Source organism: Cervus elaphus, chromosome 12, assembly GCF_910594005.1.
Source record: "Cervus elaphus chromosome 12, mCerEla1.1, whole genome shotgun sequence".
NCBI classification, from domain to species: domain Eukaryota; kingdom Metazoa; phylum Chordata; class Mammalia; order Artiodactyla; family Cervidae; genus Cervus; species Cervus elaphus.
Genome location: NC_057826.1, coordinates 89,209,517 through 89,233,247, shown reverse-complemented (window position 1 = coordinate 89,233,247; position 23,731 = coordinate 89,209,517). Strand labels below are relative to the sequence as shown.

At 39.0% G+C, this 23,731-nt stretch overlaps 1 protein-coding gene across 1 annotated transcript in view; it reads left to right on the top strand.

The window, feature by feature from the left end:
* Positions 1 to 23,731, top strand: part of CMYA5 (cardiomyopathy associated 5) — a 106,730-nt gene that overhangs the window by 64,313 nt on the left and 18,686 nt on the right. Inside the window, exons 6-9 of the mRNA XM_043919945.1 lie at positions 2,765 to 2,883; positions 15,047 to 15,196; positions 17,761 to 17,907; positions 19,390 to 19,537. Coding sequence (XP_043775880.1) covers positions 2,765 to 2,883; positions 15,047 to 15,196; positions 17,761 to 17,907; positions 19,390 to 19,537 — 564 coding nt within the window. The remainder of the gene's footprint in view (positions 1 to 2,764; positions 2,884 to 15,046; positions 15,197 to 17,760; positions 17,908 to 19,389; positions 19,538 to 23,731) is intronic.

Here is a 23,731-nt window from a genome sequence, read left to right as displayed (position 1 = left end):
TTAATTTTGATCTCATTGTCCAATTGGCAATGAATTAATCTTTGCTAAAGCTGCATGTTGCCAAAAAGAAAGTATACTTGGGATAACCATTATTTTTCTGTAAAGAAAAAAGATAACAAAATTCGGGATTTGATGAAGAAATATGAGCAATTAAAGAAAATCTTGTTAAATGTGCACACATGTGATGAAGATTGATTTTTTCCACAGAAATGAAACCTTTCAGTTTCTCATGACAACTTCTACCTTAAAGTCTCAATGCTATTGGTGTCCCTGTCTATGAGAAATGCTAATTTTCTAGTTTCTTCCCCTTGCTGCTTTTTCTCCCTCTCATCGTATTATATATCTAAAGGCAATGCTTGCATATTAAATAATTTTTCACAACACCAAAAATGCTTAAATTAAAGAATGCCATCAAGCATATTTAGACTCAAAATTTGCATATTCTGAAAAACACATTTGCTTAGAAAATGCTGTTCTGTTAAGAGGACGCATGTTTTTTCTCGGTTTTGCCCTTTTGTGTTATAATAATGGAAGGGAGTCTCAACCATTTGTAGGACTTGCTCATAAAAAGACATTGGCTTGCCCTTACACACACTGATAAATTTTAACAGATCAGTGCATGAGGGAAAATTCAAACATTTTACGTGTTTTATCCATAGCTATAGCTTCTGTGCTACGAAGTGTCCTCCACTTAGTCAGTGACATGTATTGAGAGGGCTTAGTATATGCACTCGTAACCCCTCTTGGTTCATTTTGAGTCTATCATTTCCGCCCTCTGCATCCCTAAGGCCTTAATTAAGGTCCACGTTGCCTTCCCTCATCTAGAGCATCCCGGGGCCTCCAAGCTGGCTTCACCACCGCTCCGGGTGCTGGAGAGCTTCCCTCAGACTCATGCCAGGGTGTTCTTCCAAAATTCCCTCGTGTAAAAACTTCCATGACTCTCCCTGCCTCAAAGGACAAAATAGAAACTCTTGGTGGACGTGAAAGACTTCCCAGTCAAGTCACAAATCACCTTTCTAGTTCATCTCTAATTGTCTCCATTTCCCAGTTCTCAAGGTCCATGGTCCCCTGTGGCCCTTGAGTGTGTCTTACTCTTTTATAGCCCCAGGCCTTCATTTATCGGAGAAGGCAATGGCACCCACTCTAGTACTCTTGCCTGAAAAAGCCCGTGGACGGAGGAGCCTGGTAGGATGCAGTCCATGGGTCGCGACAAGTCAGATACGACTGAGCGACTTCACTTTCACTTTTCACTTTCATGCATTGGAGAAGGAAATGGCAACCCACTCCAGTGTTCTTGCCTGGAGAATCCTAGGGATGGGGAAGCCTGGTGGGCTGCCGTCTATGGGGTCGCACAGAGTCGGACACGACTGAAGCGACTTAGCAGCAGCAGCAGCTTTCATTTATGCTGTTCTCTCAGCAACACTCATACTCTTTTTGTTGCCTAGGAAACTCCTAAAGATCCTTTAAGACTCACCAAAAGTTACCTCCTCTTTAGGAAGCCCCTAATGGAGCATCTCCCTCAAATCAGAAGATAGTGAATTTTATTATTCCTAATACTTGTAAGCATAGTGAGCACTCTAAATATTTCAGTTGTATTTTATCATCTTTTCCTCTCCTACTGATAACTTTTCCAGACCTAAGATCCTGATATTTATAGACAGCCTACTATGTGCCAAGAAACATAATTCTGTAGTGAAACCAGCAACGTCCTTTTTTAGCATGTAGATTATATTCAGGTGAAGTAGACAGGCAAAAACAAATAGGTTGTAATGAGTCTGAGGAAGCAACACAACAGAGTTAAGTAATGGAGGCAGCAGCAGGACTGGCCTCTCTGAGGGGCTGGCATTCTGACAGAGATCTAAATTAAGTGAGGCAGGAGCCACACAGGTGTCTAGGAGAAGAAAGTTCCAGTAGCAAGTGAAAAGGCTTAGAGTTGGGTGTGTGCTGCCCAAACCCCAAAGTCCTTGGCGTTCCTAGTGGTTGATTTGATTTCTGGAAGGTATTTTCTGTCCTCCTGAGTAAGGTACACAGAGGAGAAATCCTCACCAAATTTTAGGCCCTCATGCTAAAGATAAATGCTTTTGCAGTCCTTCCTTCCCCTGTTTCCCTCTTCAGAATCAACCCTTTTTTTAAGTCCATATTTCACCTGGATGCCAATGCTGAGAGCTGGTATTTGTTGGCATCCCTCTTAATAGCGTCTTGAATATAAAGAAAGTTAACAATTTATATACTGTGGCTTATTTAGTCTTTCGAGAATAGATAGACTTTATACTCCTTTGTTGTTGTACCCACAGCAGTGCCTGGCACTTAGTAGATGCGCATATTTTCTTGAAAGACTAAATGGCTAGATGTATAGTATTGAGAGTTGAAAACAGCAAAGACATCACAAAGTATGTGACTTTCCAGATGGGCTCTGAACCTTTTTTATCTTTAGGGAATAAAAACAATCATTCAAGTGTAATCATTTTTAGGACTAACTTTATAGAGGCAAAATTAAGACTGTATAATTCAATGGAATCTGTTCAATTTAAGGATATAGGAATGGAGTTTCTAATATTACCAGTTGCACTAAAGAATCCTATGAATAGATTTTAGACAGATCTTTCCAGATTTTGAAACATTTTAAATCCTTTTTGGCTACAATGCCTCACAAAAACCACCACCACCAATACCAACAACAATTTCGTTTTGAATAATTGTTCTTAGCTTTCATTATGTATATGTTAATAATGTCTGCACTTATACAGAATTATTTTTCCAACAGGCTGCTTTCTGCAATGGAGAACACTGCTTCTTTAGAGAAAATGCCTGCTGCGTTTTCACTGTTTGAACATTATGATGATAGCTCGGCAAGAAGTGACCAGATGTTAAAACAAGTGGCTGGTAGGAACTTCAATATATTAATTACCTCAGTGAAATTTGGCAGTTATTTCTTGTTTGTTTTGTGAAGTTTTTGAAGCTAAGGAATTATAGCTGGAAAAGGAAAAATCTTTCTTGTAAGAATTTAAAGCTAGATTCTGAAATAAAGTGTGAGACTAGCATACCATTTCAGTTATAAACGGCATTTCCATTTGAAGCTTTGTGACTGTGCTGGAATACTGAGGAGGTGGAAGGACATAGCAGTGGAATCGAAGGGTCTTCTCTCTTCTTTCTCTTGAAAGAAGATTTCTCTCTCTTAGAGATTATTTGCTTCACGCCAGCAGCCAGGTATAGAAGGAAAGAGAAATCAAGTATTTTCATATATGTTGTACAGGTATTTCTTTTGGAGTGACTTTCCCCTCTTCAGTTGAGTTCTTTTTCCTTTTTTCAAACTAAACAGATTAACGTAGAGAACTAACAGCTCAGCATCATGCTCTGTAGCCAGGAGCCTCCTCCTACTCAGCTGTCAAAAGCTTCCTGCCGACTCTTCAAAATATTTTTTAATGTGCTATTTTAACAAACAAGACAATGAAATTTATTTAGATTTTTTTTCAAAGCTGCTGTGTTTCAGTGAAGTAACCAAGTTTCACTTACTGTAAAATGTACTTAGACGCCCTCTTTAAAAGATGCTATAATCTTGCAAAGCAAACCATAAAGACAATTTCTGTTTTCAAATTGAGAATTAACTTTTATTCCTATAGGGAGAGTTTTAATTTAGTAACTAGTAAAAGCCTACTGTGTCTTTAAAAAAATTGAAAAACAAAAAAGCTCCCCAGCCCCCAACACTACATAAAATGAAAAATTCAGTTATTTGTCCTAATAGATTTTCTTTAGGTATATCTCAGAACAAAGGGGTATTTTCTTATGTCTTTAAGAAGCATTTGAATGGAGCCAAGATTGCAAACCAAGAAATTCTGGTCAACAGAGTAGCTCTTTTATTTTTTTTATTTTTATTTTTTTAGCTCTTTTATTTTTAAGGGATTCTTTATATGCTATTGTTCATTTAGAAGGACATTCTTTTGAATATCTGATGGGCAGTGAGGGGACATTTTGTACGTTTCAGAGGTCACAAAGTGTTAATGCTGCATTCACAAACAGTACATGCGGCAATCCCAGTAGTTCCAAGCTGTTAAAGGGAGACTGGTCTCTGAGAAATGAATGCCACCCATTGGGCCTCTGCTTCACAGAGTAAGGGAAGGCGGTGACTTTTTTTTTTTTTTTTCCTTTTTTTTTTATTAGTTGGAGGCTAATTACTTCACAACATTTCAGTGGGTTTTGTCATACATTGATATGAATCAGCCATAGAGTTACACGTATTCCCCATCCCGATCCCCCCTCCCACCTCCCTGATGGCGGTGACTTTTATAATGAGAAACAGAGCAGCCCCTGACATTTCTTCCCTGCTTGCCGATGCCTGGCAAGGTTGAGACTGTTTCTAATTAGACTGTCCTCTAATCTCACCACTCTAGGAGACAGGTTTTATTGTTATTCCCATCTGACAGGTGAGGAAATAGAGGGAACAGAGAATTATTTCTCATATTGCTCTAGACACACAGATATTGGGGATGTGTGTGGTGGGGGTGTTTGGCCTCAGAGTCTCTGCACTTGAACCACTGGTCTGCACCAGTGAGGCTGAGTGTATTGCTGTGAAAGGGGGGATAACCACAGATTTGTGATACCCAAGGCTTCTTGACTCTGCTCCTAAGAACTTAAAAAAAAATATTCTGGTAAAATATGTGTAAAATAAAATTGACCATTTGAACCACGTTGAAGCCACAGTTGTACAACCATTACCACTAATCCAGCTCCAGAATTCTTTTCATTTTGCAAAACTGGAACTGTGTATCTGTTAAATAACAGTTCCGCAGTCCTCCCACCCACACCGCCAGCCTCTGGCAACCACCATTCTACTTCCTGTCTCTATGGATTTAACTACTCTGAGTGTCTCATATAAATGGAATTCTGCAATACTTGTCTTTTTTGTGACTGGCTTATTTCACTGAGCATAATGTCCTCTAAGTTCATCCGTATTGTACCATGTGTCAAAATGTCCTACCTTATTAAAGCTGAATAAATCCCATTGTATGTCCATACTGCCTTTTTCTCATCCATTCACTTGTTGATATACTTCTGAGTTCCTTTCCCCTTTTGGCTACTGCAGATAATGCTGTTCTCCTGGGGACTTTCTTGAAAGCTCAGTTGAGTGGGAATCTGTACTGAAGTGCAGGCTGATCTGATGCTGAGCTCATTGAGCATGACAGCTCGTTATGGGCATACTCTGTCAGGCAGAGGGAATCCATGGGGGTGATGCCTTTGCCCAGTTCCTTAACCTATGTCTAAGAAGCCTTAAAATCATTTCGCATTTTTTGGCATCACTCCTACTCAAGTTTATTACTCTATAAGTATAAATAGTGTTAATAATGTGTAAAGCCTGAGCCTCTGATGTTCTTGTGCCACATAGGAATTGTAAATCTAGCACTGTTAGTACATTACATACATGGACTATTCATACTCCCTTTTGAATTTTAGAATAGTTTAAATAATAAAAGTGGTTCTTGTTTTGAAATAAGATGTTTTAGTTTCAATGTTTTTAAAGGAGTAGATTAGGTACAAAATTATTTCTAGCCTACATGCATTGCTTAATTCCCTACAACTGCCTATTCCTTAAAATTTGTTGATTTGGGAGGGGGGCTCAGTTATCAATTTAAAGTTTGCTAAAGTACCTGATACGAGATTTCTGAAAAGATGTTACCATTTTAAAAAGCACGTAAGAGGAGCCAAGATGGCGGAGGAGTAAGACGGGGAGACCACTTTCTCTCCTACAAATTCATCAAAAGAATAACTGAATGCAGAGCAAACTTCACAAAACAACTTCTGATCGCTAGCTGAGGTCATCAGGCGCCCAGAAAAGCAGACCATTGTCTTCGAAAGGAGGTAGGACAAAATATAAAAGATAAAAAGTGAGACAAAAGAGCTAAGGACGGAGACCCCTCCCGGGAAGGGAGTCTTAGGCGGCCTTGCTTGGGCTAGGGTCCGGGCCTGAGTGCCCTGAGGACAATCGGAGGGAGCTTCTGTGAGGTGCCAACTTGAACTGTGGGAGACCAAAAGAGAGAGAGAAAATTAACCGGCCGGAACACACTGCCGGCCGATCGCAGAACAAAGGGACGGGGAAAGTCCCGAGAAGAGCTCGCAGGCTGCAGACCGGCCCAGCCCCGCCGGAGGCAGGAGGCAGGGGGGAGGGGAAGGTCGCGGCGAGACACAGGGCGCAGGCACCCGACGGCGCGGGCGGGGACTGGGGCTGGGGACGCGGAGGGCGGAAGGCGCGCGCGCCGGACTGGCGCCGGCGGAAACTGAGACTGGGTCCGCGGAAGGGAGTGGGCGCGCCACACCTGGGTAGAGTGCGCCCACCAAGCCCCTGGCTGCCTGGACCGCTCTGACGGGGAAGGCACAGAGAGCAGGCGCAGCTTTTCCTTCCGCGCTTTTGTCTAACACCCGAGGGCTGGAACCTCGCGCAGCGCGGGGCGCGCTCCATATAGAACAGCCGGGAGCCTGAGCAGCGCAGACGGAGAAAGCAGCGTCAGCCCCTCCAGGCAGCGCCAGCCCGCCCCCGCAGGGCCAGCCCCTCCCCGCAGCCTCAGCCCCGCCCCGCAGCGCCAGCCCCTCCCCGCAGCGTCAGCCCCTCCCAGCAGAGCAACGGAACTAGCTACCTGAATGAGTCCACCTCCGCCCGCCTGTGTCAGGGCGGAAATGAGGCTCTGAAGAGACCGGCAAACAGAAGCCAAATAAACAAAGGGAACCGCTTCAGAAGGGACTGGTGCAACAGATTAAAATCTCTGTAGAAAACACCGACTTCACCGGAAGGGCCCTGTAGATATCGAGAAGTGCAAGCTGGAACGAGGAGCTATCTGAAACTGAGCCGAACCCACACTGACCGCAACAGCTCCAGAGAAATTCCTAGACATATTTTTACTTTTTTTTTTTTCTAAGTAAGGAAAAAAAAATTTTTTTTTTCTTTTTATATTTTTTCTTTTTTCTCTTTTATTTTCCTTTAAAATTCCCTATTACTCCCCCATTACTCCTTAACTTTCATTTTCATAGATTTTTACGATTTTTTTAATTAGGGGAAAAAAAATTTTTTTTTTCTTTTCTTTTTCTTTTTTTTTTTCTCTTTTTTCTTCTTTTTTTTTTCTTTCCTTTTTCTCTTCTATTTTCTATTTTTCTTTTTCTCTTATTTCTTTTAAAGTCCTCTAGTACTCCTCTACTACTCTTCATTTTCATCTTCACTACACTATAACCTTACAAAAAAAAAAAAAAGAGAAGCCCTATCTTTAAACCGAAGATTATTCTCTCCCAATCTTGACTCTCTGTTTTCTACCTCAGAACACCTCTATTTCCTCCTTTCCCCTTCTCTTCCCAATCCAATTCTGTGAATCCTTGTAGGTGTCTGAGATACGAGAACACTCTGGGAACAGACAGCTGCGTAGATCTGTCTCTCTCCTCTTGAGCCCCCCTTTTTCTCCTCCTACTCATCTCTATCTCCCTCCTCCCTTTTCTCCTGTTCATGTAACTCTGTGAACCTCTCTGGGTGTCCCTAACGGGGGAGAATCTTTTTGCCATTAACCTAGAAGTTTAATTATCAGTGCTGTATAGTTGGAGAAGTCCTGAGACTACAGGAAGAATAAAACTGAAATCCAGAGGCAGGAAACTTAAGCCCAAAACCTGAGAACACCAGAAAACTCCTGACTACATGGAACTTTAAGTAATAAGTGACCGTCCAGAAGCCTCCATACCTACACTGAAACCAACCACCACCCAAAAGCCAATAAGTTTTAGAGCAAGACATACCACGCAAATTCTCCAGCAACACAGGAACATAGCCCTGAATGTCAACATACAGGCTGCCTCCCATCTCAAAACTCATTACTGGGCACTCCATTGCTCTCCAAAGAGAAGAAATCAAGTTCCACGCACCAGTACACTGACGCAAGCTTCCGTAACCAGGAAACCTTGACAAGCCAAACGTCCAACCCCACCCACTGGGTAAATCCTCCACAATAAAAAGGAACCACAGACCTCCAGAATACAGAAAGTCCACTCCAGACACAGCAATCTAAACAAGATGAAAAGGCAAAGAAATACCCAACAGGTAAAGGAACATGAAAAATGCCCACCAAGTCAAACAAAAGAGGAGGAGATAGGGAATCTACCTGAAAAAGAATTTAGAATAATGATAATAAAAATGATCCAAAATCTTGAAAACAAAATGGAGTTACAGATAAATAGCCTGGAAACAAAGATTGAAAAGATACAAGAATTGTTTAATAAAGACCTAGAAGAAATAAAAAAGAGTCAATTAAAAATGAACAATGCAATGAATGAGATCAAAAACACTTTGGAGGGAACCAAGAGTAGAATAACGGAGGCAGAAGATAGGATAAGTGAGGTAGAAGATAAAATGGTGGAAATAAATGAAGCAGAGAGGAAAAAAGAAAAAAGGATCAAAAGAAATGAGGACAACCTCAGGGACCTCTGGGACAATGTGAAACGCCCCAACATTCGAATCATAGGAGTCCCAGAAGAAGAAGACAAAAAGAAAGGCCATGAGAAAATACTCGAGGAGATAATAGCTGAAAACTTCCCTAAAATGGGGAAGGAAATAGCCACCCAAGTCCAAGAAACCCAGAGTTCCAAACAGGATAAACCCAAGGCGAAACACCCCAAGACACATATTAATCAAACTAACAAAGATCAAACACAAAGAACAAATATTAAAAGCAGCAAGGGAAAAACAACAAATAACACACAAAGGGATTCCCATAAGGATAACAGCTGATCTATCAATAGAAACCCTCCAGGCCAGAAGGGAATGGCAGGACGTCCTGAAAGTAATGAAAGAGAATAACCTACAACCTAGATTACTGTATCCAGCAAGGATCTCATTCAGATATGAAGGAGAATTCAAAAGCTTTACAGATAAGCAAAAGCTGAGAGAATTCAGCACCACCAAACCAGCTCTTCAACAAATGCTAAAGGATCTTCTCTAGACAGGAAATGCAGAAAGGTTGTATAAACGTGAACCCAAAACAACAAAGTAAATGGCAACGGGACCACACCTATCAATAATTACCTTAAATGTAAATGGGTTGAATGCCCCAACCAAAAGACAAAGATTGGCTGAATGGATACAAAAACAAGACCCCTATATATGCTGTCTACAAGAGACCCACCTCAAAACAAGAGACACATACAGACTGAAAGTGAAGGGCTGGAAAAAAATATTTCATGCAAACGGAGACCAAAAGAAAGCAGGAGTCGCAATACTCATATCAGATAAAATAGACTTTCAAATAAAAGCTGTGAAAAGAGACAAAGAAGGACACTACATAATGATCAAAGGATCAATCCAAGAAGAAGATATAACAATTATAAATATATATGCACCCAACATAGGAGCACCGCAATATGTACGGCAAACACTAACGAGTATGAAAGAGGAAATTAATAGTAACACAATAATAGTGGGAGACTTTAATACCCCACTCACAACTATGGCTAGATCAACTAAACAGAAAATTAACAAGGAAACACAAACTTTAAATGACACAATGGACCAGCTAGACCTAATTGATATCTATAGGACATTTCACCCCAAAACAATCAACTTCACCTTTTTCTCAAGTGCACACGGAACCTTCTCCAGAATAGATCACATCATGGGCCATAAATCTAGTCTTGGAAAATTCAAAAAAATTGAAATCATTCCAGTCATCTTTTCTGACCACAGTGCAGTAAGATTAGATCTCAATTACAGGAAAAAAATTGTTAAAAATTCAAACACATGGAGGCTAAATAACACGCTTCTGAATAACCAACAAATCATAGAAGAAATAAAAAAAGAAATCAAAATATGTATAGAAATGAATGAAAATGAAAACACAACAACCCAAAACCTATGGGACACTGTAAAAGCAGTGCTAAGGGGAAGGTTCATAGCATTACAGGCTTACATCAAGAAACAAGAAAAAAGCCAAATAAATAACCTAACTCTACACCTAAAGCAATTAGAGAAGGAAGAAATGAAGAACCACAGGGTTAGCAGAAGGAAAGAAATCTTAAAAATTAAGGCAGAAATAAATGCAATAGAAACTAAAGAGACCATAGCAAAAATCAACAAAGCTAAAAGCTGGTTTTTTGAAAAAATAAACAAAATTGACAAACCATTAGCAAGACTCATTAAGAAACAAAGAGAGAAGAACCAAATTAACAAAATTAGAAATGAAAATGGAGAGATCACAACAGACAACACTGAAATACAAAGGATCATAAGAGACTACTACCAGCAGCTCTATGCCAATAAAATGGACAACTTGGATGAAATGGACAAATTCTTAGAAAAGTATAACTTTCCAAAACTGAACCAGGAAGAAATAGAAGATCTTAACAGACCCATCACAAGCAAGGAAATCGAAACTGTAATCAAAAATCTTCCAGCAAACAAAAGCCCAGGACCAGATGGCTTCACAGCTGAATTCTACCAAAAATTTAGAGAAGAGCTAACACCTATCTTACTCAAACTCTTCCAGAAAATTGCAGAAGAAGGTAAACTTCCAAACTCATTCTATGAGGCTACCATCACCCTAATTCCAAAACCAGACAAAGATGCCACAAAAAAAGAAAACTACAGGCCAATATCACTGATGAACATAGATGCAAAAATCCTTAACAAAATTCTAGCAAACAGAATCCAACAACATATTAAAAAAATCATACACCACGACCAAGTGGGCTTTATCCCAGGAATGCAAGGATTCTTCAATATCCGCAAATCAATCAATGTAATACACCACATTAACAAATTGAAAGATAAAAACCACATGATTATCTCAATAGATGCAGAGAAAGCCTTTGACAAAATTCAACACTCATTTATGATTAAAACTCTCCAAAAAGCAGGAATAGAAGGAACATACCTCAACATAATAAAAGCTATATATGACAAACCCACAGCAAGCATCACCCTCAATGGTGAAAAATTGAAAGCATTTCCCCTGAAATCAGGAACAAGACAAGGGTGCCCACTCTCACCACTACTATTCAACATAGTGTTGGAAGTTTTGGCCACAGCAATCAGAGCAGAAAAAGAAGTAAAAGGAATCCAGATAGGAAAAGAAGAAGTGAAACTCTCACTGTTTGCAGATGACATGATCCTCTACATAGAAAACCCTAAAGACTCTACCAGAAAACTACTAGAACTAATCAATGAATATAGTAAAGTTGCAGGATATAAAATTAACACACAGAAATCCCTTGCATTCCTATATACTAACAATGAGAAAACAGAAAGAGAAATTAAGGAAACAATACCATTCACCATTGCAACAAAAAGAATAAAATACTTAGGAGTATATCTACCTAAAGAAACAAAAGACCTATACATAGAAAACTATAAAACACTGATGAAAGAAATCAAAGAGGACACAAACAGATGGAGAAACACACCGTGTTCATGGATTGGAAGAATCAATATTGTCAAAATGGCTATTCTACCCAAAGCAATCTATAGATTCAATGCAATCCCTATCAAGCTACCAACGGTATTTTTCACAGAACTAGACCAAAGAATTTCACAATTTGTATGGAAATACAAAAAACCTCGAATAGCCAAAGTAATCTTGAGAAAGAAGAATGGAACTGGAGGAATCAACCTGCCTGACTTCAGACTCTACTACAAAGCCACAGTCATCAAGACAGTGTGGTACTGGCACAAAGACAGAAATATAGATCAATGGAACAGAATAGAAAGCCCAGAGATAAATCCACGAACCTATGGACACCTTATCTTTGACAAAGGAGGCAAGGATATACAATGGAAAAAAGACAACCTCTTTAACAAGTGGTGCTGGGAAAACTGGTCAACCACTTGTAAAAGAATGAAACTAGAACACTTTCTAACACCATACACAAAAATAAACTCAAAATGGATTAAAAATCTAAATGTCAGACCAGAAACTATAAAACTCCTAGAGGAGAACATAGGCAAAACACTCTCCGACATAAATCACAGCAAGATCCTCTATGACCCACCTCCCAGAATATTGGAAATAAAAGCAAAACTAAACAAATTGGATCTAATGAAACTTAAAAGCTTTTGCACTACAAAGGAAACTATAAGTAAGGTGAAAAGACAGCCGTCAGATTGGGAGAAAATAATAGCAAATGAAGAAACAGACAAAGGATTAATCTCAAAAATATACAAGCAACTCCTGCAGCTCAATTCCAGAAAAATAAATGACCCAATCAAAAAATGGGCCAAAGAACTAAACAGACATTTCTCCAAAGAAGACATACAGATGGCTAACAAACACATGAAAAGATGCTCAACATCACTCATTATTAGAGAAATGCAAATCAAAACCACAATGAGGTACCATTACACGCCAGTCAGGATGGCTGCTATCCAAAAGTCTACAAGCAATAAATGCTGGAGAGGGTGTGGAGAAAAGGGAACCCTCTTACACTGTTGGTGGGAATGCAAACTAGTACAGCCACTATGGAAAACAGTGTGGAGATTCCTTAAAAAACTGGAAATAGAACTGCCATATGACCCAGCAATCCCACTTCTGGGCATACACACTGAGGAAACTAGATCTGAAAGAGACACGTGCACCCCAATGTTCATCGCAGCACTGTTTATAATAGCCAGGACATGGAAGCAACCTAGATGCCCATCAGCAGATGAATGGATAAGGAAGCTGTGGTACATATACACCATGGAATATTACTCAGCCGTCAAAAAGAATTCATTTGAATCAGTCCTAATGAGATGGATGAAACTGGAGCCCATTATACAGAGTGAAGTAAGCCAGAAAGATAAAGAACATTACAGCATACTAACACATATATATGGAATTTAGAAAGATGGTAATGATAACCCTATATGCAAAACAGAAAAAGAGACACAGAAATACAGAACAGACTTTTGAACTCTGTGGGAGAAGGTGAGGATGGGATGTTTCAAAAGAACAGCATGTATACTATCTATGGTGAAACAGATCACCAGCCCAGATGGGATGCATGAGACAAGTGCTCGGGCCTGGTGCACTGGGAAGACCCAGAGGAATCGGGTGGAGAGGGAGGTGGGAGGGGGGTTCGGGATGGGGAATAAGTGTAAATCTATGGCTGATTCATATCAATGTATGACAAAATCCACTGAAATGTTGTGAAGTAATTAGCCTCCAACTAATAAAAAAATTAAAAAAAAAAAAAAAAAAAGCACGTAAAGCTCAAAGTATAATTCATAGAGGAAAAGGGAGCATTTTCATTGTTTGTTCTTCAAAACGTTCTCCAGCACTACTTCAAAGATGATAGACAGTAGTCAATCTGCTTGGCTCTTCCATAAACCAGGGCAACATGAAAATTTACTGAACTACATTTACCTGGTGGACCCCTTTAGAGTGTGATCCTGATTTTCTGCTGGAAAGACGAACAGAAAAGTCGCAGATAGTGTAAGAGCCTCTGATGCACTGTCAGCCCTTGTGGAGGTGCTCTGACGGGTGGGCTTCCTGCCTGCTCACGCAGCCTCCTGGCATGCCTCACGCCTGTGGTCCCTCTTTTTTTACCAGATGAAGGGCTCTACTTCAGCCCCATCGTCAGGGGCTTCCTGCCTTCTCCCCTCCATTTTCTGTGCTCCTGCAAAGGCCATGTTGCTTTCTGAATGTTAACCCTGGTTATGTGTCAAGTACTTTGCTAAGCACTTGATATGTATTATCTTGCTTTTTACAACAATCCTGGGAGGAAGTAGTATTATTGTTGTTTTCCTGTTTTAAAGATGGAGGAACTGAAGCTGAAGTAACACAGCTTACAAGTAGGGGATCTGGCATTTAACCTTAGGCCAGTCTCTCCCCTCCAAAGCTCATGAACTTGCCCATTCTCTTGTCTTCCTTCTCATTTTTCATAACTGTGTATTTCGTCAGCTCCTTATCTCTGTATTGAATCTTTTCAATGTGTCTCTTTTTGTTCCAATTCTCTAAATTTAGAACCATTTATTTCTTCTAATTTCCACTTTCCTGTTGAACTAACCTTTGTTTTCTTTCCCTTCATTGTTGACTTTTAATAAAGTAATCACATAAAATTTAGCCTATATTATTTAGCAAGCTCATCTCTCAGGAAATTGTTGACTGGAAAATAATAACCACAAAAATAAAATTTAAAACAGTTCATCTGTTCAACTATGGGAATAACCTTTTCCTCTATTTGGTAAACTATATTCAATGCTTTTATATCTCAAAAATTTTGGAGAAGAATTTCATAGGAGCTTAATTTATGGCATTGTATGTACATGAATGTTCAATATGCATAACTATAAACTTTTTAAATCTCTAGTAAAACACTTGAGAATATTGTTGCCTTTAAAACGCAGAACAATTTATACTATCTAGGATTTATACTAGATATCTAAATCTTATATTTGAATCAGTTAATAGGGTGCTTTTCCCTCATGTAATTTTTACATTTTTTTAAGAATTAAAAAAAATTGTAGGTATAGTCATGTTGGATATGGGAAAATGGGGTAGTAGTTTCAGAAAGTGTATTTTGATATTTTATTCATGCAAGTCTTTTGCAGCCTTGATAATAAAGCAACTATAGCTAAAAAGGGTTTCCTCGATCTCTATTTGAATATAGATTCTATATTGACATAGAAGGATATGATGTTGGTTACTAGCAATGCAAACTCAAGGTTTTGTTTTGAAGGAAAACCAAATCATTTGGTGCATCCTCTAACTTGTATAAGTTTATTACTCAAAGTACAGGACTGCAGAAGAATATTATCAAGTGATCCCATTGGGAGGTCCATTTTTTTTTTTAATTTCTATGTGTATCATAGTAAATGTATGCATGCAGAGAAGACATTTTGGAGAGAGTTACACATAACTATAATAACAGTGGTTGCTTCCAAGGGATATCCTTGAATTTGGGGGGCTGTTGAGAACAAGATAGCCCTCCCATTTTTCCTCCATGTACTTCTGTATTGCTTGTGTTATTATCAATAAGCACAGGTGACTTTTGTAAAAAGAAAAAGAAATCAATAAAACAGCATTAGTTGTAATAAATCTTGCTTATATTCCAGTTCCACAACCTCCTAGATTAGAACCTCAGGAACCAAATTCTGCCACTAGCACAACAATTGCTGTTTACTGGAGCATGAACAAAGAAGACGTCATTGACTCATTCCAGGTTTACTGCATGGAGGAGCCACAAGATGACCGAGAAGTAACCGGTAGGATTACTAACACGTATTCAGATGCATATGTACATTTCTACATCTTAATGTGTACTATTTAAACATATGCCTATTATGACTCTTTCTGCAAAGCATTTGTAGCCACTTATAAAAGCAACAATGAACCAACAATTATATAATGAAATGACATATAAGCAAAAGTTGGAAATCAGGACCAAAGAAAACAAGAATGCATAAATATCATCTTGATGATGAATACTTTAACATGAATAAAGTTCATGAATGAATACTTTTCAACATGAATATTTTAACTGAAATTCAAATTTGGCTTTGAGTTCTCAGGTTAACAAGAGCAATTGAGTGATTCTCATTTTCAGGCATGAGGTAACATACCAAAGTGTTGAAAACAAAGTTTCGATCAGAACTGAAGTCTAAAACACAAGCATAAAGTGTCGCACTTTGCAGAGGAGAAATGAGCTGTATGTAGGACATGGGCCTCCACAGTAATTTTAGTGCAGTTGCAGCATTGGATATCATGGTTGGCATTTTCTCAGATCCCCCTTTGATAAAAGTTGCAAACAAACTATAAAGGTAAATTCAGAGTTCACACTTCTCAAGGCATGAAAAGACTGTATGGTATAGTCTTCTGGTGTCCCAAATTAACGTGAAGATAGAGGTAAAAGTGCTTGGGAGGGTGAATGGATCGCATGTCTTACAGCTGAGCCTTTTGTAAACATCTCTCTGTTCAGTAAGACCTCTCATTAGTCCTAGAAGCCAAGCACTTTGATGGATCAGAGTTGGGAGTGCTGGCATTCTCTGTTGCTTGTTTAAGGTAGACCCATATTTCTGGAAATCAGATGAGCATGTGACAAGATTGCCATGGCATAGGAACCAATTTGTAATAAGGAATGAATTATAACTTATTTCACTGTTAATCAATATTTAAGACTTTTGGGATGTCATGTGATACTTAGAAAAAGTAAGAAAGCAACCATAGGCATATTGTAAAGTTGGCTAAATTTGTCTGTAAGAACTCATATCTTATTGGGAACCTATTACCATATACCTGTCACAGCACAAGAAAAGTGCTCTTAAAAAAAAAAAAAGAAAGAAAGAAAGAAAAGTGCTCTTATTCCCATTTGCAATTAAGAAAACAGATGTGAGATTAAATAATTTGCCCAAGACCACAAAAATTACTTGGGACCAGGACAGGTTTTAAATAAAGATCTTTCAGACTTCAAAGCTTATGTTTCTATTTGCTTGACTCTGTGGTTGTTTTGTTATACCACACTTCACCTCCCTGTATATCCAGGTATATCAGAGAACCTCATGGCTCTCCAAGACTCCTCTGAACAGCTCTTTACTTCCTGGAGCACTTTATAAAGTGCTCCACCTCCCCAACTTCCCTATCATCTCCCAAACACATACCTGTCCCGTGTCTCATTTCTCTGATGCCTTGAACTCTGCTGATGCCAGTTCAGTAATCTGATGGTCTAGACTGTGATGCTATGCTGTGTGTAATAGGTCCCCAGTGACATATATTATATGCTTTGTTAAAAGGCGTACCAGGCTAAATGACTTAGTCTAAAAGGATAATTCTATTGAGAACCACAGGTTCTAGGCTATGGGGGAAATGTTTTTCAGTGTATATATGTCTTTATGACATTATTCAAGCCAAAATGTACAATCCAGGGAAATATATCTCACTGGTAAAGAGAGATGCAATTGAAGAAGCCTGCTGAATTGAAGATTTCCTAAATTTACTTTAAAAGGGAATAATCTGGGTTTATTAACTGGAGGGATTTTGAAGATATGACATCCTAGAGTAATAAGAGAGGATACTTGGAATCACCAGAGGCTAATTTAGAAAAGAAAATCGTTCTTTTAAAAGGAAAGAAATTTCAGTAAGAATAATCAGATTGGCCCAAGGGGCAGGTGTTCAGAATGTTATTGAGTAATATTTACTACTAAAATACTGAAAGTAAAATAAGTAATTTTAGGAAATATCTTGATTGAACAAAGTTATTTCTTAGAATAGTTTATGCTCTGTCAACAGTGTTTAAGTATTTCTATCAATTATGGAAACCTCTAGTTGAAAGAATTCTGGAATTCATGATAAGGAATCAAGATTTGAAACTTTGAAAATCATACTGAATGGTTTACTAATCTATAAAGATGCTTTTTAACATTGTACATTTAGGAAACATGGGATTGTCCTTATTTTATTACGTACTCTTTTAAAATATTGCCATTGCTTCTTAAGACTTTTCTTGAGAGTGGATTACTGAGATTAACATAAATTCCATGCAATTTTAGTATTTGCTATTAAAACAAGTTACTTTAATTGTGGTATATGAAACTCAGAATCTTACTAATGTGCTATTATGTTCTGGTAAGTGTTCACAAGTAATACTATGTCATTCTCTTTTGGAATGTTATTGCTTGAATGTTCTTAAATGCTATCTACCACATAGTGATGTCTGTAAGTTTATCAGTTTGTATTTCCCACTGAAATACGTGTAGTTGAATTTTTCCAATAGCTATAGCTTTCAGTTAACTTAGGAAGATACCTTAGAGTTTATGATTGTGTTTTATGCTAGATTTGGTAGAAGAATACAGAGTGACCGTGAAAGAAAGCTACTGTGTTTTTGAAGATTTAGAACCTGACCGATGCTATCAAGTGTGGGTAATGGCTGTGAATTTCACAGGATGTAGCCTGCCCAGCGAAAGGGCAATCTTTAGAACAGGTAAGGAGATGGCAGGGGCTTCCCAGGTGGCTCAGTGGTAAAGAATCTCCCTGCCAATGCAGGAGACACGGGTTCGAACCTTGGGTTGGGAAGATCCCCTGGAGAAGGAAGTGGCAATCCACTCCCGTATTCTTGCCTGGAGAATTCCATGGACGGAGGAGCCTGGCAGACTATAGTCCAAGGGGGTCACAGAGGCGGACGTGACTCACCAACTAAACAACAGTAAACAAGGACAACAAAAAGGAGATGTTAAGGGGGTGTTAAGAGGCAATACTCAGTTCTTTACAGACTATTAAGATCAACCAATAAGCATTTGTTAAGCACGTGTTGCATGCTGGGTGTTGTATAGTGCTGGGTTTACAACAGTGAATAAGACTGGGCTCCTCATCTCAAGAAGCTCATACTCAAGTGGGGGAGATACAAAACAAAAAATCATAGAAAATGTGTGGTAAGGGCCGTGATCCAGAACACTCTAGAAGGATATCCAAGACTGGCTGGGGCAGGGACAGGATCAGGAATGGCTTCCTAGAACTTATGCCTGAATGTAATCATTAAAGGACCAGTAGGAAGTAATATGTTAAAGGAGTGTATTCCATCTGAAGAAGACATATGAGACAGGTGTCAAGGTAAGAAAGAGTAGGGAGTGTGCAGGATACAAGAATTTTGGTATTATTTCTTTGACTTAAAAACAAGGAGAAGAGGACATGAGTTAAGAAAGGCTAGTACATAGAGTTCATACTTGCTAAGGTAAGAAGCTCAGGCTCTCATATGGGTGCTAGGAGCCCCCAAAAGATTTTTCAGCAATGGTATTCAGCTGGAAATGCATTCCCATGATGGAATCTTTTCACAGGGGCTTAAGCAGCTGTGTCAGAAGCCAAGTTTGCATTGTATTTAAGATAATTGTAACTGCCTTAGGGGGAGAAATGACTTACTCCCTCTGTTTTATCCTTTCTTTTTGCCTTTTTTTTTCAATTTATTTTTTTTATTTATTTATTTTTTATTAGTTGGAGGCTAATTACTTCACAACATTTCAGTGGGTTTTGTCATACATTGATACGAATCAGCCATAGAGTTACACGTGTTCCCCATCCCGATCCCCCCTCCCACCTTCTTTTTGCCTTTTAAAACAACTTATTGAGTACCTATTGATGGCAAGATCATGGCAGCTAACTTTTGTGTAAAGGAAGGGACAAAAATCTTCATATTATTTGCTTGTATATGTATGAAGAAACCCTGGTAGGATTTATAGAAGAATTTACAGAAAGCTACTATCAGAAGCTGTCTGGGGATGGGTGAAAACTGGGCAGTTTGAAAGGCAAAGATGGGAGGGAGACCTTTCACTATGTATATTTTTATACTTTTGGGTTTTCAACTCAGGACATATTTAAAAAAAAAAAATTTAAAATCATCCCCAAGCCCAGCGACCAGGGAAGCAGAATTGCCATAGACAGCTCCACAACTGCCCTGGCTCTCTCCCCGCAGCCCCCTCCACCCCTGTGATCCGCGCTGAGGACTGTACTGTGTGTTGGAACTCAGCCACCATCCGATGGCGGCCCGCCAGCCCGGAGGCCACCGAGACCTACACGTTGGAGTACTGCAGACAGCACGCTCCCGAGGGCGAGGGCCTCAGGTAAGGACCCCTCTCCGTGGGAAGAGCCTGGTGTGCCGGAAGCCCAGCGCAGGGCTCTCGACCAGCCTCTAAGTTTATGGTCACAGAGGGAGAAACGCTTCCTAAAACCCTGCTGTGCTAATGAAGCTGTTGACTTGACTTGCAACTCTGTCACTGTTCATCAATGAACTCTAAGTTTGTAATAAAGCACACGCTACAATGCAGAATGGTGACTCCCTTATAAGAAAAATGTATGTGAATTTTAATAAGATAGAACATTCTTTGAAGTATATTTAACTTGAATCATTAGACAGGATATATGCATATGTTCTGTGCTTTTTTAGTAGTCATACAGAATAGGTACCACCTAACTCAGGAAACTAACAGTGAGCTTGTATATAATGTAAATTTGAATGTCTCCATAATATATTGGTAATAAAAAGGAGCTAATTACATTTACATTATCACAGACATACTTGCCTCTTCAAGAGCATGAAAAATCCAGTGATTTTTTCCAGGAAAAAAGAAATGTAAAGTTCTCTCAATAAAAATTATGAAGCTAAAATTTATTAATAAAAGTCTGTATATCCAGTGGGTCTTTGGTAAATGTTAATTTATTTACTGAGGTGGTGTTTTTTTTTTTTTTTTTTTAATTCTTCTTTTTTCTTTTTTTTTTTTTTGAGGTGGTGTTTTCTTAACCTCCAATCTGTGGCAATAGGGAATGATGTTCCATGATGAATATTTAGATGATTATTATTGATATCCATATTTTGCTAGAGACATTTAAAAATCAGTAATTTTCTGAGGTAAATTATTTTGGCAGGATATGGAACTTGGAAATAATGGTATGAAATCAGACAGCTTTTTAATAAAGTGTGTTATTTAAGCTCTTGATTGTCTTCCTGATCAAGCCACAGCTGTTTATTTAGCTATGATGTGAGGTTTCATTCAACTGAGCAATAATTATCATTTCTTTCAAATATGTGAAGATAAGCTTCACAAAATAATGATCAAAGGATGAAGTAACGTTGAGTGGAGTGTATAAGGGTGAGATGTAGGCATTTCAGCCGAAGTGAGAACACAGTAAACATACAAGAAACAAACGTCTCTGTTAATGTGCCAGTTGCTGGAAGGCAGGACTCAATGATTAGCAAATAGCTGAGTGGTTAACTCAGAGAGAGAAACCCACACACAGAGAGACAGAGACAGAGAGACTTAGGAAGAGAAAGAAAGAATAGAGGAAGGAAGGCAGAGTGAGACAAAGACAGAAACACACAGAGAGGTTATTACTGGCTTCTATTAAGCATTTACTATATACCAAGTCACTGTCCTAAATGCCTTATGTATGTTGCTTTATTTAATCCTTACATACACTCCGAGAGCTAACAGATGCTTTGAGAGCCTAGCAGTTAGCGAGTGGCAATCAGGACTCAAATCTTGTTTTGTTAGTTTTCAGAGTCCAAGCTGCTAACCACTGTTGAATGTCACTCATGAGAGTCCTGGACATTCTCTGCATAAAAACTTTTGATGCTGTGAGAGCATTTGATCAGAAGTGCCTGAGTCCCCGGGCAATCTCTCCCATCATTCTCCATCATCAGTGAGGAAACCCAGTTCTTTCCAAGGCAAGACCAGACCATGAAGGAGTGCTTTGGAGTGACTCATCCCTGTTATAGCATTGGGACTCAGCTGGCATTTGCATAAATAATACCAGCACAGTTGGATTCTTAAATCGGCAGAAGTCTGGAAACCCTGAGACCTGGTAGCTGTTTCACCGAGGGAACTGTGATGTCATCTCTTAAGTGTGGCTACAGGGAGCAGGGAAAGGGGAGAAGGAAGGAGAATGGCATCACCGAGGGCCTTCGACTTGTCAGGCTATGTGCTAAGTCTCATCTAACTCTCTTGACAATTCTAGGAGGGAGGTCATGACTTCCATTAAATGAGACTCAGGGAGGTTAAATAATTTGGCCAAGGTATTAAATGATGGAGTGAGAGTTCAGAGTCAGGATGCAAATCAGGTTCATCTTATTCTTTCTACTACTTCTGAAACTTGTGTCATTATACAGACTGAGTTAACATACCTTAACAGCCCAACAACTTGGAGTTATTGTATACCCTTGGTTTCTTTTGTCATATGAAAAACATAGATGTAAAGAGAGAACCCCTTTAGTTCATGGTTTTCCTTTCTCTGGTCATTCTGAGGCTCTCAAAAAAAGTTGATTTAATATCAATGATGAAGAATGCATTCCAAACAAATCCTTCATCAAAGCTAGAGAAATCAATGACAGTTTCATTTCTAGGGAAAAAATAGCCTTCCATCAGTTTCATTAAGACAAAAGTTGAGCTTATTAAAACATGACTTGTCATTCATTTATGCCTTTGACACTTTGCCAGTGGGTTCTCTTAGTTTTTCTTGCCAAAGGAGAACATCTGAGAGACTGGATAAGCACAAGTTTATAGAAGTTATGAACCAATACAAGAATCCTTTGTTATTGAATGGACCTAGTCCAACAAGTTTAGAAGTGAAGGGAAATTCCACATTCTGAGCCTTGTTGATAGTTTGGGGCTATGTTGGAGATGGAGCTCTTTTCCCGTTAGGTGTTAAAAGACCCCTCAGTGCCAGGAGGTGGAATGGTATGTTCAATCCACAGCTCAAAGATGACTCTCCAGGCTCTTTGGATACCTGATGCATCTCACAATAGGTTGTTTTTAAGGCAAGCACAATTTTGTTGGCCACAAATCACTACCCTGTTCGTTTGATAAGTCTATCGCTGACACACCACATCAGAGTGATCCCTCACAAATACAAGAAGCCTCAGCGCTTTATATCTCTGGTTGGCATCAACAAACTATGAAATAATTCATCCTTAATTTCAGAGGCCCAGGGCTGCAAAACTCATTTGTATCTCTTTTGGTTCTCCAATTTAAGAGTTCAAGAGGGAAAGAAAATTCGACTCTTTTGGAGTGGTCATGTGTCTTGTGTCTTTGACCATCTGGTGGTTAAAACCAACTTTGAAACATTCCTTACAATGTTTGATGGTTCAAACTCTATTAAACATTAGCTATTTAGCAGTCATCTATATTGCCAATCTCTAGGATGTCAGCTGTAGACAGCTAGTCAGACAGTAGAACTGATAAACAAAGAATCTCAACATTTTATCACCCCTAGCTAACAAAGCAAACCGTCCCTAGTTTTCCATTTTATTAGAACCACATTCTTCACTTTGGTTTTCTGCATAGCAGTGCATAATTAAAGTTATTTTGTGTCTTGGAAAGAACAGCAAGCCAAGGATTGTCTGATCCCACTCACTTGTTGGCTCCATAAAGGGATTATTATGTAAAGTTGCAGCCTCAGTGCTTGGGACAGTATCTGGCATATTGTAGCTACTCAGTACGCATGTGTTACCTGAATGGGTATATATCATTAGCACTGAATACATAATAATAACAACAACAATAAAATTTAGGTCAGTTTTGAGGATGTTATTCAAAATAAGAAAAAAAAAAAGTGAATTGTGCCAACAGAATAAAGAAGAATGGTGAATGAGTTAATTTCAGTGAATGGATACTTAATTAGGAGATAGGACTAGTCTAACTTGGAAGATTGGAAACCTTTTCATGGACCACTTATAGGGAAGGACACTTATGATCTTATTTATCCATTGGTTATATAACCCTTGCATACATTCTAGATTCTATGCAAAACCCCTATGCTAAATCAGATGTAGAAATAAAACACATACAAAAAAACCCATAAAAAACTGGGTAAGAACAGGAAACTTTCTGTGCAGCTCTTCATTACAGGTCTATTTAATGAGTGAATGAGAAGGTGAATGATGGCATTAGCCCATCTCCTTTTGCCCTTGCCAACTCCAAGTCATCTCACTGACTGGAATCTCTAGCAAAGAAAAGATGGAGAACTAAACAGAACTAAAAACTAAATGAATTTAGATCTTTCTCACCCTCACACCTCTGAAAAGACAGACAGCCTTAAAAGCTCTTGTCTGGAGTAGGAAGAGAAATTGAAATGAAGAGGGGAAAAAAGGATGACTAATATGAAATTGCACATACGCACACGGGGGGCATTGATTACCCTTTAGATTAGGGAGTCTAATTTTGGTTGCCAGAACAGAAACACATCCATCTTCAGACTGGCGTTCACTCTCCCAGAATGATGACCTCTAGAAATTCCAGTTTAAGACCAAAGATGCTGGTTGA